Here is a 12,913-nt window from a genome sequence, read left to right as displayed (position 1 = left end):
GAAAATCCTCTTGGGCTCAGACAGCAGTTGATACTTAGGATGCTTCACTGTGAGTGATGCCCTCTGGACTCTTTCATAATTCTGCATGAAGCTGACCTCATCCAGGGAAGACTGATTTTGAGCAGCTACCATGGGACTGTAGACATAGAAAAGCATCTGAGGCCTGTCTCTTAGTATTAAAATCTTGGCTCTGCTCCTTACTAAATGGTCTAAGGTGGACTATGGGATGTAACTAAATGATGTTACAGGGTTGCTGGTCTTACTATGTAGAAGGACGGGACACGTAGTGGATACTTAATTTATTTTCCTTTATAAATAATCCTGGTTTATCACTGCCCTCTTGTGTTTCTAATTTTTCCACATATATCATTGTTTCCTAAATTGGGTTAATTCCTTAATTTGGGTTTTGTTTTGTTTTTAAAGTCTAGGTGCTATATATAGCAAAGCTCAGTTACATGCTATCTGCTTTGAGATACTCCTTGTTAATGTTTTTCCACTTAATCGTAATCACAGTGTCATGATGACTAAGTCAGAATAGAAGTGTAAATGTTTCAATTCTTTTAGCACCCCTAGGAGGTAGGTACTATTATCCTCAATTTATAGATAAAGAAGCTGAAGCCTAGAGAGGATAAGCAATTTGACCAAATGAAGTAGAACCAGAACTAAAAAGAACCAAGGGTACTTTGTCTGATGCAAGGCTTTTTCTACTACATACAGCCTTTTGTTTGATTATGTCAAAGTTTGTGTAATCCTTCATTACAGTTACTTTGGATACATACTTTAAGACTTCAAAATATGTTTTGTTTGGTAAACTAGTGGATTCTAGGCAGATAGGTGAATAAGAAGGAATTAGAAAAACTGCATAGTATATAGGCTATTACATGGTGTAAACAGAAACCAACATACAGCCTCCTGAGGGGATGGTAATCTCAAGGAAGAGATCTTCTCCTGCAAGGCCCCCTGGGAGAAGTGAAAGTTTTGAGATAGTCTTACAGCTACTTTGTCGCAGTTTGCCTATGCAACCTCCTGTTTTTCCACTGAGAAGAGCTCCCTCTCCTCACCCCTCACACAGCGCTCCTCCTCTTCCACCACAATGAGGGACTGTCTACATGTTAAGGAACTATCATACCATAGTGCTCACAGCTTGGGCCCTCTCTTTTGCAGCTCTCAGGAGCTCGAAGCTGTTACCCAATCTAAACAGGGTCATAGCCCAAGTGACAGGATTGGTGAATCTTAGTGCACCCAAGGATAGGACAAAATTTAATGGGTGAGGAATGTAACGGTTGCAGCATTATTTCCTACCCGAAGAACCTGAGTGACTGTGCAGATGAGAGCCTCTACTGAAGAGTTTTTAAGAAAGTCTAAAAAATAATTCATTGATTAGACTTATTGACTGCAATCTATCAGCCACCTTGATAGGTATTTGACGTACACCATCTCACTTGGTCCTCCTCAGCCTCTGCCAACGAAGACGTGAACACAGAAAGCCTCTGAGGCATCTCTCTGCAGTACTTGGCAGAGCTGGGGACCTGCTCCAGCTCTGTGTGACTCCACAGCATGTGTGCCTCTTAGTACCATGCTGCCTCACCATGTGCTTTCTGCAGAAAATTTATAAAACAGACCAGTTCAGGGATGCAGAACTTCCCATAATCCCTCCACCTCAAAACAGCTACCCTCAACACTTGTTTTTTTCTCCCCGGCTTTGTGTCTCTGTGCACATGCATTTTTCTTCTTAATTGGGATCATATTGGTTCACTGCCAACTCTTTCTTCATTTCTCCAGAATAAACATTTATCATACATTAAAAAACATCAAACATAATTTTCTGTGGTTTTTTAACATTCCATCCCCTTTGTTGTTGCTTACTATCCTAAAGTGTGTACAGTATTATTATTAATTATTATTATTATTATTATTATTATTTATTTATTGCATGTACAGCTTTAATTCATCTTCTCTGGGATGGTTTTCAGTCTGTTCCCTTTAAACTGAAGGCCTGGGGAGATCTGGTGTAACATTTAGATCAGATGTTAACTAAAAAGGACATTAGTGTTTTATTTTTTTTAATTAAAAATTTTTAATATATATTCGACAGAGCACAAGCAGGAGGAGCAGCAGGCAGGCAGAGGGAGGAGGAGGAGCAGGCTCTCCACTGAGCAGAGAGCTAGACATGGGGCTTTATCCCAGGACCCTGGGATCATGACCCTGAGCCAAAGGCAGACACTTAACCAGCTGAGACACCCAGGTGCCCCACTAGTGTTGTTTTAAACCAGAGGCACTTTTTGTTACTTTTATTCACTGAGGAAGATAGAGGATGTCCTACCTATAAAACTTAACCCTGAATCTGATTTTTTTTTTTTCCCTTCTGCTTCTGCCAGAGAAGACCAGCGCCTCTGAAGTGAGTAGCTGCCCTGAGCTGTGAGCCCTCTAGAACATCACTAATGATTACCTGGCATTTCTGTGTCACAGGCAGGTCCTCAGGTGAGCTCTATTCTGTTGGGCAGAGCAAGTGATTCAGGAGACTGCTATCTTTTCCCACCCTGTCTTCTTACCCTCCCTCCTGTGATCATGTGGGACTTTGTTCATTTGTTTTGACAATTAACAACGAGAGACCCATGGGAAAGCCTTGTTGTTTAACAGATGTGAATCAGTGTTGAAAAGGGAGGGACCACAGACCTCAGTATGTTGACATAGGAGGAGCTCTGAATGAGCTTTTTATTCTTTTATTTTTAAAGATTTTATTTATTCATGAGAGACACAAAGAGAGAGGCAGAGACATAGGCAGAGGGAGAAGCCTACACCCCAGAGAGAGCCAAATGCAGTACTTGAATCCAGGACCCCGGGATCATGCCCTGAGCCAAAGACAGACACTCAACCACTGAGCCACCCAGGTGCCTTTTTATTTTTTGATGGTGTTTTCACATGGGCACTGCTTTGAGGGAGGTAACACGGTAAAGAGATTGTTTTCCAGAAACCTGGATTTCTGAGTAATCAATTTCAGTAATTTTGTGAGCTGGGCTGATTATATATTTGGGATAGAATGACAGTTTTCAAGCATCCAAAGAAATCATCTCAGAGTGGGAGGCTCCATGGACCAGTGTTGTGTGCTCTAGGCTGATAGCCAAAGCCACCTCTTTGGGAAAAGACAGGTACTAGTGATTTAGGTAAAAATGTATGTAATGGATAATTTAGAACCTCTGTCCAAAATATGCCAGTCAGTGGATGGCAGAGTTCTGCTCCAAACTCCTCATTGGCCTTTGGCAGGATGGGATCAGTAAGGATGGCAGAGTAAGTTATACATAAAACCAGTCAATTTAACAGTGTGTCTTGCATTCTGGAATCACACACATTTGGATTTTTTAGTGTTAAAATGGCCCTTTTTCAAAAAAAAAAAAAAATTAAGGGTTTCTTTTATGCTGAGCACAAAGTAGATGCCAGTAAATATTTGTCAAGTGAATGGCTGAAATAATGATGACAGTAAATAATTATGGTTGATTATTTTTCCCTTCAAGTCTTGACTTGGCAAAATAAATGTGACTGCTCATTGTTAGACTGTTCCAGAAAATTCAGATATCTAGGAACCTTTGACCTGGAGGATGCCTGGTTTGCATTAGAGCTTTAGGGATGGAATCAGTTCATGCTTTGTTCATCTGTTTAAGGATTACAGAGCCCATATCCTATGGCAGATGCTGTGTTCTTTCTCTTAAAATGTAATTATCTAATACAGGAAAGAGCATTGCTGCTCTGGATGAGTTGCATAAAAGGAGCCAATTGGAAGTTGGGACTTGTGCCAGGAGAGCTATTAGTCCTTTTGGAAGGTACAGAAGGGCCCTGAGTAGCTCTCTGCTGCCCGAGTGCCTGCCCACCCTTGGCTCCTGAGCCCCTTCCTGTGTGTGTTTTTCCTGTAACAACCTACAGAGGCCGCTTGCCACTTTCCCTACAGGGTTCGTGCAAGTTTGCAAACATGTTCACCGTTTCTCAGACCTCGAGAGCATGGTTCATCGATAGGGCCCGTCAAGCTCGAGAGGAAAGGCTTGTGCAGAAGGAACGGGAGCGGGCAGCTGTCGAGATTCAGGCCCATGTTCGGAGTTTCCTGTGTCGGAGTCGGCTGCAAAGAGAAATCAGGTGGGCACCAGGGACTCAGCACATGTTCCTTTACTCCCAATTAATAGCAAGGAAAGATGGTGTTTTCTTCTACAGTTCTTAAAAAGCCTTCCAGCTGCTGTGAGCTCCTAATTTAAAATATCTTTTTTTTTTCCTTGCCCTGCCCTACCCAGGAGAGAGATCGATGAGTTTTTTAAAGCAGATGATGCTGAGGCCAGTAAAAGAAGTGCACTTTGTATTTTTAAGATTGCCAGGAAACTGCTGTTCCTGTTCAGAATTAAAGAGGATAATGAGGTAAAATAATGGTGGACACTCTGCTTCCCATTGGCCAGGTCTTTTTAAAGTATCTTCTAAATACTAATTCACACAGTGAATTGTAGGCTCACAGTGAGCCTACAAGATAGACTCTGTGACTGTGACATCCTGCCCCTTTTTTTCTTGGGATGTGTTTTTTAGGCATTATGCCCTGTGCTTCTGAGAATCATCATGGTTCTTTTTACATAGACTATGATAAACACTTGGACTCAGATGCAAACAGGAGCCAGGCAGATTAGGCAAATAAGTAAAAGAAGTCATTTATAGTACAAAACATAAGAGAAATCATAATGAGCAGTAACTCGATGGGAGGTGGTTGTGATGGAGGATGATGAGGACATCAGAGGGAGTGATGGAGTCTGTGGCAGGCCCACTCAGGGTAGGCAGCCACTCTTGGGCTCTAGCCAGTGGTGGACTGCAACTCTGATATTTAAAGGAGGTGCTGGAGATCCTGTGCACATTTGTAAAAATTGGTAGCTAATTTGAAATTTATTTCAAATCCTATAAACCAAGGAAGACATGCTGGTTGCACATTTGGGAGTAGAACGATCAGCCTAGAAATAATTCCAGGGAAACAGTGAGTTGGCTGAAATAGTACCATTGAGGAGTGCCTCTGTGTCCCAGAGGTTAGGCATTCGATACTGTTAAGCATCCCATTGTGCCAGACCCTCCTCTAGGCACTGGGGCCTCAGAAGGAAACAAGATGGGCAAGGTCTCTAGCCCTGTGGAGCCTGTAGCCCAGAAAGGCAGAACTACACTGTTGGTGGACACACAGTCATGTAGATGAGGATAGGCAGGTACAGTGAGGTGATCCCTTTTGGAAACTATAGTTTAGAAAAATGAGTTGGCTGCCTGGGGCTATAGCACTTTTGAGGGTGGATCCAGAGTTGGTGTAGACAGTGTGACTTGGTTTCTAGTTTCCACTTTCTTTCCTTTTTCATTTCAAGAGAAAAGTGATGATATGATAGTTTGTGAGGCAAAAGTCTGTGTTGGTGGTCCTTAGGGAATGGCCAACAGGAGAACACAATTCAGGGGACAGCTGCTGTCCTGCAGGAGTGCAGGCCCAGATTGCCAGATTAATTTCATTTTTCCAAAGGAGCCCCCATCCAAAACACACATGTAGAGCTCATCCAGCCCATCGGCCACCAGTTCAAGAGCCTTTCGTTAGCCTCTCTGATCCTCAGTTTCTGTATCTATGAGAGAGAATTAAATACGGTCACATATGTGAGTCATCTGGCATCATCTGAGTCTCTGCAAGTGCCAGGTGCCCAGAGGACACTTCTTTCCCGTTTCAACATTGGTTGTGGGAATTTATAACCACCACTCTGCCTCTTTGCAGAGATTTGAGAAGTTGTGTCGCTGTATCCTGAGCAGCATGGAGGCTGAGAATGAACCCAAGGTAAGTGGGGTGGGGGCTGGGAAGTTTCCCACAAACTCTCAGGTCAGTGTCTTGAACTCTGAAAGTCCCTGCTGAACATTATGATTTTTTTCAGTATGACTCTGCATATGTACACCCCCTCTTCCGTGTGTAAGTAATGGATCAAAACATTAACAAAGTACAACTGATTTTCTTAGTTTCTTCATTATCTAAGAGTTATGGTCTGCTCCTACCTCTTACTCAGGAAGATAAATTCCCTTAGTAGGCTATTTTATCTCTGGGTTTAACCTTAAAAGAAATCCTACTCACTGCTTATTCACTGGTTCATCTCCGTGGGCTTCTCTGGCACTGGGCCTAGTGAATTGGTCCCGTTCCAGGAGCTATAACATATGTGATTTGGTCCCTGTACCTGCCCATTACGTTTCTCTCTTTCCTGCTTATAGGTGTGGTATGTGTCCCTGGCTCTTTCCAAGGATCTCACTCTCCTGTGGATTAAACAGATCAAACATGTTCTTTGGTATTGCTGTGAGTTTCTTGAGCAGCTCAAGGTAAAACAAGACACCCATAAATATATCCTTCTCATTGGAGGCCTTTAGAGTATATTTTGAGAGTCTTCATGATTCCTTCATAGGTTATTCCTTTGGAAGTTTGCCAGAGTCTAGCAAGAAATTATTAGAGCCCCAGTCTAAGAGAGCAAGTTAGATACTGTTATCAGAATGAGCCCTTCTTTCACATATGATATTTTTAACGTTGGCCTATATTTACTATAGTCTCGATGCCTGTGAATCTGTTGATTTTCTTTCCATTTCTTTGATATAATTTATTATTTATATTATTATACTTGTCAGGCCTCTTGTTAAAAGTACCAAAACCCAGCATGAGTGCAGCTAATAATACATACAAGTTAAGCAAGAAAGAGATTATCTTTCATAGAATAGTGTCTGTAACATGGCAGCCAGGGATTACCAGAGCCAGGAACTTCTAGGATTCTACTTCTTGTCCCTTTCTCTCATCCCTTCCCCCTTTTGGAATGAAGGGAGTTCTCTCCTGCGAAATCATAGTAGCCAGTAGTTCTGGCCTCACATCCTTACCTTATTTTGACCAAAGAGAAAAGAGAGGCCTCCCCAACTAGTTTAGAAATCTGAGAGGACTCATAAAGGCCCAGTGGGATCCTGGTCTCAACCTTGAGCTGCTCACAGTGGCAAGAGGACACTGCCACTGTCCTTTCCTAATCCTGTGTTCACTCTTGTGTTAAGAGAAGGTGGGCAGGGGTGTGAGTCATTTTCATTTTGCATGATGTGGGGAGAGGTTTCAGGGGCAGAGGCTTGGCAATGACTTGGGTAGTAGCTGAGTGATGGAGCAAATGTCCCCAGAGACCCCAGTGATCTATTCCTAGTCATCTCCCTTAAGGCACTTATGAATGACTCACTTGGCCTTGACCTGGCAGCAATCATGAATTATGATTATGATATTAGCCAGTATTACATAGAGTTCTCTACGTGCCACGCACTGTTCTTAGTGCTTTATATACATTAATCCATTCATTTCTAACAACAAGCCTATGAAGAAAGCAATGATCCTACGTCTAGTCAACAGCTGAGGAAATGGGTACAGAGGCTAAGCAATTTGCCCTAAATCACACAGCTAGGAAGTGGTAAAGCCAGGAGTCTAAGCTCAGAGTCCCTGTTATGTTCAATTGCATTTCTGCTCCCCTGCTTCAGTGAACATGCATGCATACCCCCCCACACACACACACAGAGCAAGATAGCTCCAGTCAGCTTGCTTTCCAAGAATTCTCAATTCTCAAGAGCGTTTCAGATTCCATGCTTGAGCACTAGTGTGCCAAAATTGCTGTTCTTTTACTCCCAAAGTGGTCATTCCCTAAGAGAAAAAGAATAAACCCCAACAGTACCGACTCACCTACCAGAAGCCAGGTGCATCCAAGCACGTTGTAAATGGATGCTTCACTGTTGGAGACTGCAGGGCATATGTCTTACTCTTAGTCTCTTTATTGTTTCCAGCCTGAAATTTTACAGGATTCCAGACTTATCACGCTGTACCTCACGATGCTTGTCACCTTCACAGACACTTCAACGTGGAAAATTCTCCGTGGGAAAGGTCTGTGGGACTTGCTTCTAAACCTTTCCCAAGGGCAGCCCCGGTGGCACAGCGGTTTAGCGCTGCTTGCAGCCTGGGGTGTGATCCTGGAGACCCAGGATCGAGTCCCACATTGAGCTCCTTGCATGGAGACTGCTTCTCCCTCTGCCTGTGTCTCTGCCTCTCTCTCTGTGTGTGTCTCTCATGAATAAATAAATAAAATATTTTTTAAAAAAAACCCTTTCCCAAGTTTGCATAGGGAGCTTGGAGACCTTTTCACCTTTTTAAGAAGCATATTTGCCACCATAAGCCTCAGGGAGGGACCTGAAGCCATACAAATGAAGATGCACTTACTTCCATCGGATAGCATATGTAGTATCTAGGATATGTTCAGTCTTGTGTGTTCTAATCTCTCTTTGCATTTATGTTTAAAGGCACAGTCCCTCTGATCTAATTTTTTTAAACTCCCATAGCACCTCAGCCTCCAAGCGATAATATTCCCTCAAGCCTTGTCATTCTTGTCAGAATCATTGAGCAGCAAATAATTCTATTTTGCTCATAAAATTTGTATTGTGAAGCTGCCTCCTTCCCCAGATAGTGCACTGAGCATTATGTGTTTCATCTGTTCACTTTCTCCATCCGCTCAGCAAATAGCCTTCTCCATGCCAGATACTGTGCAGGGGCTGGAGATACAGAGGTCACTGCCCTGAAGGGGCTCTGGGTGCTGGACAACTGCTTTGTGCCCGCCCTTCCTTAGAGAACCAGGGAGTCCAGTGAGGGAGACAGCCACTAAAGGGAAGTCCTGTTTCTGTGGCTGTGTATGAATATAGGCAAAATGTACACACAAACACATATCATGACAGCAGTGTGGCAAATGTGTGCACGGGAGGAGGCGTACAAGAGAAATGAGAGTGTTGAGTGGCTAAAAGAGGACCTGCATCACTGTGTTGGGGGCTCAGGCTATCCTGCAGAAGTGATATCTGAGCTAAGGGCCTGAGGGACAGTTGGCATTTACAGAGCCAAGAAGAGGGACAACACTTTGAGAGCAGAGGCAACTATCTGTGCAAAGGCTTCCGGCCAGAGAGGAGAAGGTGATTTTAAGGCCTGGTTGTTGGGGGGTAGTTTAAAACTTGGTGAATTCTGGCCTTGAGTTCCAGGGAGCTTGTATTCCAGTGGGGAGAGGAGGCAGCTGCAGAGAGCTGAAAGTACAAGACCCTCACAGGGAATTAGGAAAGGTGCTGTGGGCACTCAGGCCGAGACATAACTTCTGGCTTGGGAAGTGATAGGACCCATCACCTAAAAGGTGACACTTGGGCTGGACCTTCTGGGAGAAAGAATTCTGGAGATCAGCCTCTCCCTGTGTCTGGTACCAAACCAAAGGGGAGTAGAAAGGCAAGCCAGAGAAAATCTACTTTTTTTTTATGGACTTGAGCCTGGGGCTTGATGTGCTGTCCCACGTATAAATAGTTCACAGTAAGACCAGAGCCTTTTTTCTTCATTTAGGGGAAACTCTTCGACCAGCCATGAACCACATTTGTGCAAACATCATGGGACATCTCAACCAACATGGATTTTACTCTGTGCTGCAGGTTTGTGACCCCATCCCCTAATGTGGGACCTCATTCTTCCTTACCTGAACTTGGATTTTTACAGCTGATTTTGGCACATCTGATGCACTCCCCACAGAAACCTTTTTGCAGGAGGAGTTTATCCTGTCCCTTTCCCTACTTGAGTCACTTGTGGTTTGCGTCAAGGGAGGACAGTGGCGCTAGGATCCCTTTATCTTTGGCTACAGGAAAAACCCTGTCACTTGACATTTAAAGTCAGGAAGGAGGCCTCAGGGCCTGGCTCCCTCGGGTTCCTTCTTGGATGGTATCTGGAATTACTTTTCTTGCTCTGTCCTCAAACACCTTCTGTCCACATAGCCCCTCATTGTGCCAGCTCACACACCCTGGGCACTGTCAAGAACTCTAATCGTTGTATAAAAGCACTTTGGAATTCTTGAGCTTAACAAGTAGCATTGATTTAGCCCTTCCTACTGCCTGGGACTGAGATGGGCCCCTTCCTGATCAGGTTTCCTTTTCTCCTCACACAAACCCTGTGAGGTGGCATGATGGCCAACAGTAGTGGAATCAGCTGTTCTTTTCAGTGAGGAAGCTTGCTGGATACCAGAATACAGGGGGGAACACATACATGTGAAATTTTAAGTCTGGTATCCTTTTCACTGGCTGTAAACTTTTTTAGCTATTTCTTACTTTAAATACGATACTGAGAGACAGAGTAGCATAATGAAGGAGATAACCCTTACTTTGCTCTCCTTTTTTCTGAAATCCATTCCAATATAGTTTTTTATCTGAAGCCTTCATTTTACTTCCATGCTGCTGCTTTACGTCCAAGTGAATATAAAGTCAGCACTATCTGCTGACCAGTTAAAATGTTCTTTTTCAGGGGCATCTAGGTGGCTCAGTGGTTGAGTGTCTACCATCGGCTCAGGTCATGATGCCGGGGTCCTGGGATCGAGTCCCATATCAGGGACTCCCCTGCAGGGAGCCTGCTTCTCCCTCTGCCTGCGTGTCTGCTTCTCTCTGTTTGTCATTCATGAATAAATAAGATATTTTTTAAAAATAAATAAAAATAAAACATTGTTTTTCAGATCTTGTTAACCCGTGGCCTGGCAAGACCCCGGCCTTGTTTGTCCAAAGGCACTTTAACTGCAACCTTTTCTCTAGCGTTGCGGTAAGTAGTAAACTCCAGATGAGGGGTTGTCGTGCTTCGAGAGGCTTCCTCTTCTCACTCTTCTTTCCTCCTGTTCCTTATGTTATGTTCTTATGTTCCTTATGTGTGGGCTTGCCCACTTAGTTGGAATTCACAGGAAGTGTTCTTCCAATCATCATGCATCTCTTGGCGCGGCAGCTCTTCTATCTGTGCCCCTGAATTTTTTGCATCATGATTTGAAGGAAGCTTTTCCAAGTGAATTGCTTTCATTGTACCAAGGGCCCGAGATACAAGCATCTTCCTTTTTGAGCTTTTAATCGATATAGAGAACCTGAGAGCTGGAGGAGGCCCAGTGGTGGCCATGGTAGAGGATTTAGGGAGTAGTGTTGTGAACACAGGTTTAAAATGTTCAAATCTGGAGGCTCAGAGAAGATTTGCTATTTGCCTTCACTTAGGCAATACAAAATACATAAGAAGCTAAATATTTCTGTATGGAAATTATGCCTACAATTCTGAGAATCACCAGATACACAAAGCTGTGTCTGTTAACTGATCCAGAATATTCTTAAACTGTTGACAGGAGCACTAACTTGGGAGAGATGTTAATAAGGTAACCAGATAATCTTAATCCCCAAGATAATAATAACTTGGGACAGAGAGAGTATTGTGGTCCAGTCAGATTGGTGGAGCTATCTGCTCTGCCCCCTTTGCTAATCCACAGGGCACCTTACTTCAGGGAGCTCTTGACAAGTCCCGTGGTATAGGAACCTTTGGGCTTGTTTAATCTGATTGTTGGCTTGAACATATCTGAATGCGAAATACCCTTGCCTAATTTTCAGTGGTGGAGCATGTCTACTAATGCCCCATGGAGTCCTTTTCTTTGGAATACTATTTTGGAACATGATGATCTAGAGTATTGGACAACTTTTTCTGTAAGGGGCCAGCTAGTACATATTCTCAGTGCTGTGGGCCACACATTGTCTCTTACAACTACCCTGCTATCCTAGCACAAAGTGGCCATAAATAATACATACATAAGCAAGAAAGGCTGTGTTTCAATAAAACTGTATTTAGAAAAATAGGCCATGGGTAGAATTGGCCTGTGAGTCATATTTTGCTACTCCTGGTCTGGATGGTGCTTTCTACTAAAGACTTAGCCCCATGGGACTGTTTAAATAGAAATACATTAAAATTAAGAATTCAGTCTCTCAGTTATGTTAGCCATGTTTCAGGTGCTTTGGGGCCATGTATGCCTGAGCAGTGATGACCTTACTAGACCGCACAAATAGATATTTCTGTCATCACAGAAAACTGTATTGGACAAGGCTGGTCTAGAGCAGCCCTGTCTAATAGAAATACAATGAGAACATTAAAAAAGCCCAAAGGAGGAGTGCCTGTGTGGCTCAGTCAGTGAAGCATCTGTCTTCAGCTCAGGTCATGATCCTGGAGTCCCAAGATCGAGCTCCACATTGGGCTCCCTGCTCAGCAGGGAGTCTGCTTCTCCCTCTGCCCCTCACCCCACTCGTGCTTTCTCTCTCTCTCTCTCTCTCTCAAATAAATGAAATCTTACCAAAGAAAGGGGAAATTAAGTTTAATGGTCTATTTTATTTAAACCAGTATATCTAAAATATAATCATTTGTACATGAAGTCAGTATTTTTAAATCACTTCTTGTAGTTAATAATTTTTTTCTTTTCATACTGAGTCTTAAAAACCTGGGGTGTATTTTATACTTAAAGCTGCCACTTAACTAACCATATTTTAAGTGCTTGGGAGCCACACGTGGCCAGTGGCTATTGCGTTGGACAACAAGTTTCTAGAAGCAAGATCCTTAAGACAAAGGGGCAGGAATCAACCAATGATGCTATAATTAGTTTCAGAAGTAGATCAGATTATCTAGTAAACAATGATACCTTCCTTGCAGACCTTGAGAGGAGTTGTATTTCATGAATCATGAGATGTAAGTACAAACAGGTTTTCCAGCAGGAGGTTTCCGGCAACTTCTTTTCCTGATCACCTTCTGGGATGGCTCATTCCAGCATTGCCCACCCTCTCCTCTGGCAGGGGCAGCAAAGAGTTGGTACACAGATGCCTAAGCTCAGGGGCACAGCAACAGCTCTGCCTCGTCCTCTGCTGAGAATACAAATCTTTCCTTCTGTTCCAGTGTCCGTCCTCTGTCCTGGGATGGTCGTCAGAGTGTGATTCACCAAGAGGGTCACATCTGGCCATTCCAGCACATTCTTCTCCATTAAGAATATGGAAGCATCCATCATTTTAGACTTTTTCACTCTGTGTTCAAGTCCAT

The 12,913-nt window shown here is 43.4% G+C and overlaps 1 protein-coding gene across 4 annotated transcripts in view; it reads left to right on the top strand.

Annotated features, from left to right (window-relative positions):
- Positions 1-12,913, top strand: part of UBE3B (ubiquitin protein ligase E3B) — a 53,216-nt gene that overhangs the window by 1,283 nt on the left and 39,020 nt on the right. For 2 of the 4 annotated variants that reach the window (XM_072802896.1, XM_072802900.1), the window contains exons 2-10: positions 2,379-2,481; positions 2,736-2,891; positions 3,944-4,125; positions 4,278-4,398; positions 5,759-5,818; positions 6,241-6,345; positions 7,819-7,915; positions 9,398-9,483; positions 10,548-10,630. In XM_072802896.1, coding sequence (XP_072658997.1) covers positions 3,965-4,125; positions 4,278-4,398; positions 5,759-5,818; positions 6,241-6,345; positions 7,819-7,915; positions 9,398-9,483; positions 10,548-10,630 — 713 coding nt within the window. In that variant the 5' untranslated portion in view covers positions 2,379-2,481; positions 2,736-2,891; positions 3,944-3,964. The remainder of the gene's footprint in view (positions 1-2,378; positions 2,482-2,735; positions 2,892-3,943; positions 4,126-4,277; positions 4,399-5,758; positions 5,819-6,240; positions 6,346-7,818; positions 7,916-9,397; positions 9,484-10,547; positions 10,631-12,913) is intronic. The other 2 variants (XM_072802895.1, XM_072802897.1) reach the window with 1 other exon arrangement.

Source organism: Canis lupus, chromosome 27, assembly GCF_048164855.1.
Source record: "Canis lupus baileyi chromosome 27, mCanLup2.hap1, whole genome shotgun sequence".
Classification (NCBI taxonomy): domain Eukaryota; kingdom Metazoa; phylum Chordata; class Mammalia; order Carnivora; family Canidae; genus Canis; species Canis lupus.
Note: the sequence above shows the minus strand (reverse complement) of the source record. Positions and strands in the feature narration are given on the sequence as shown.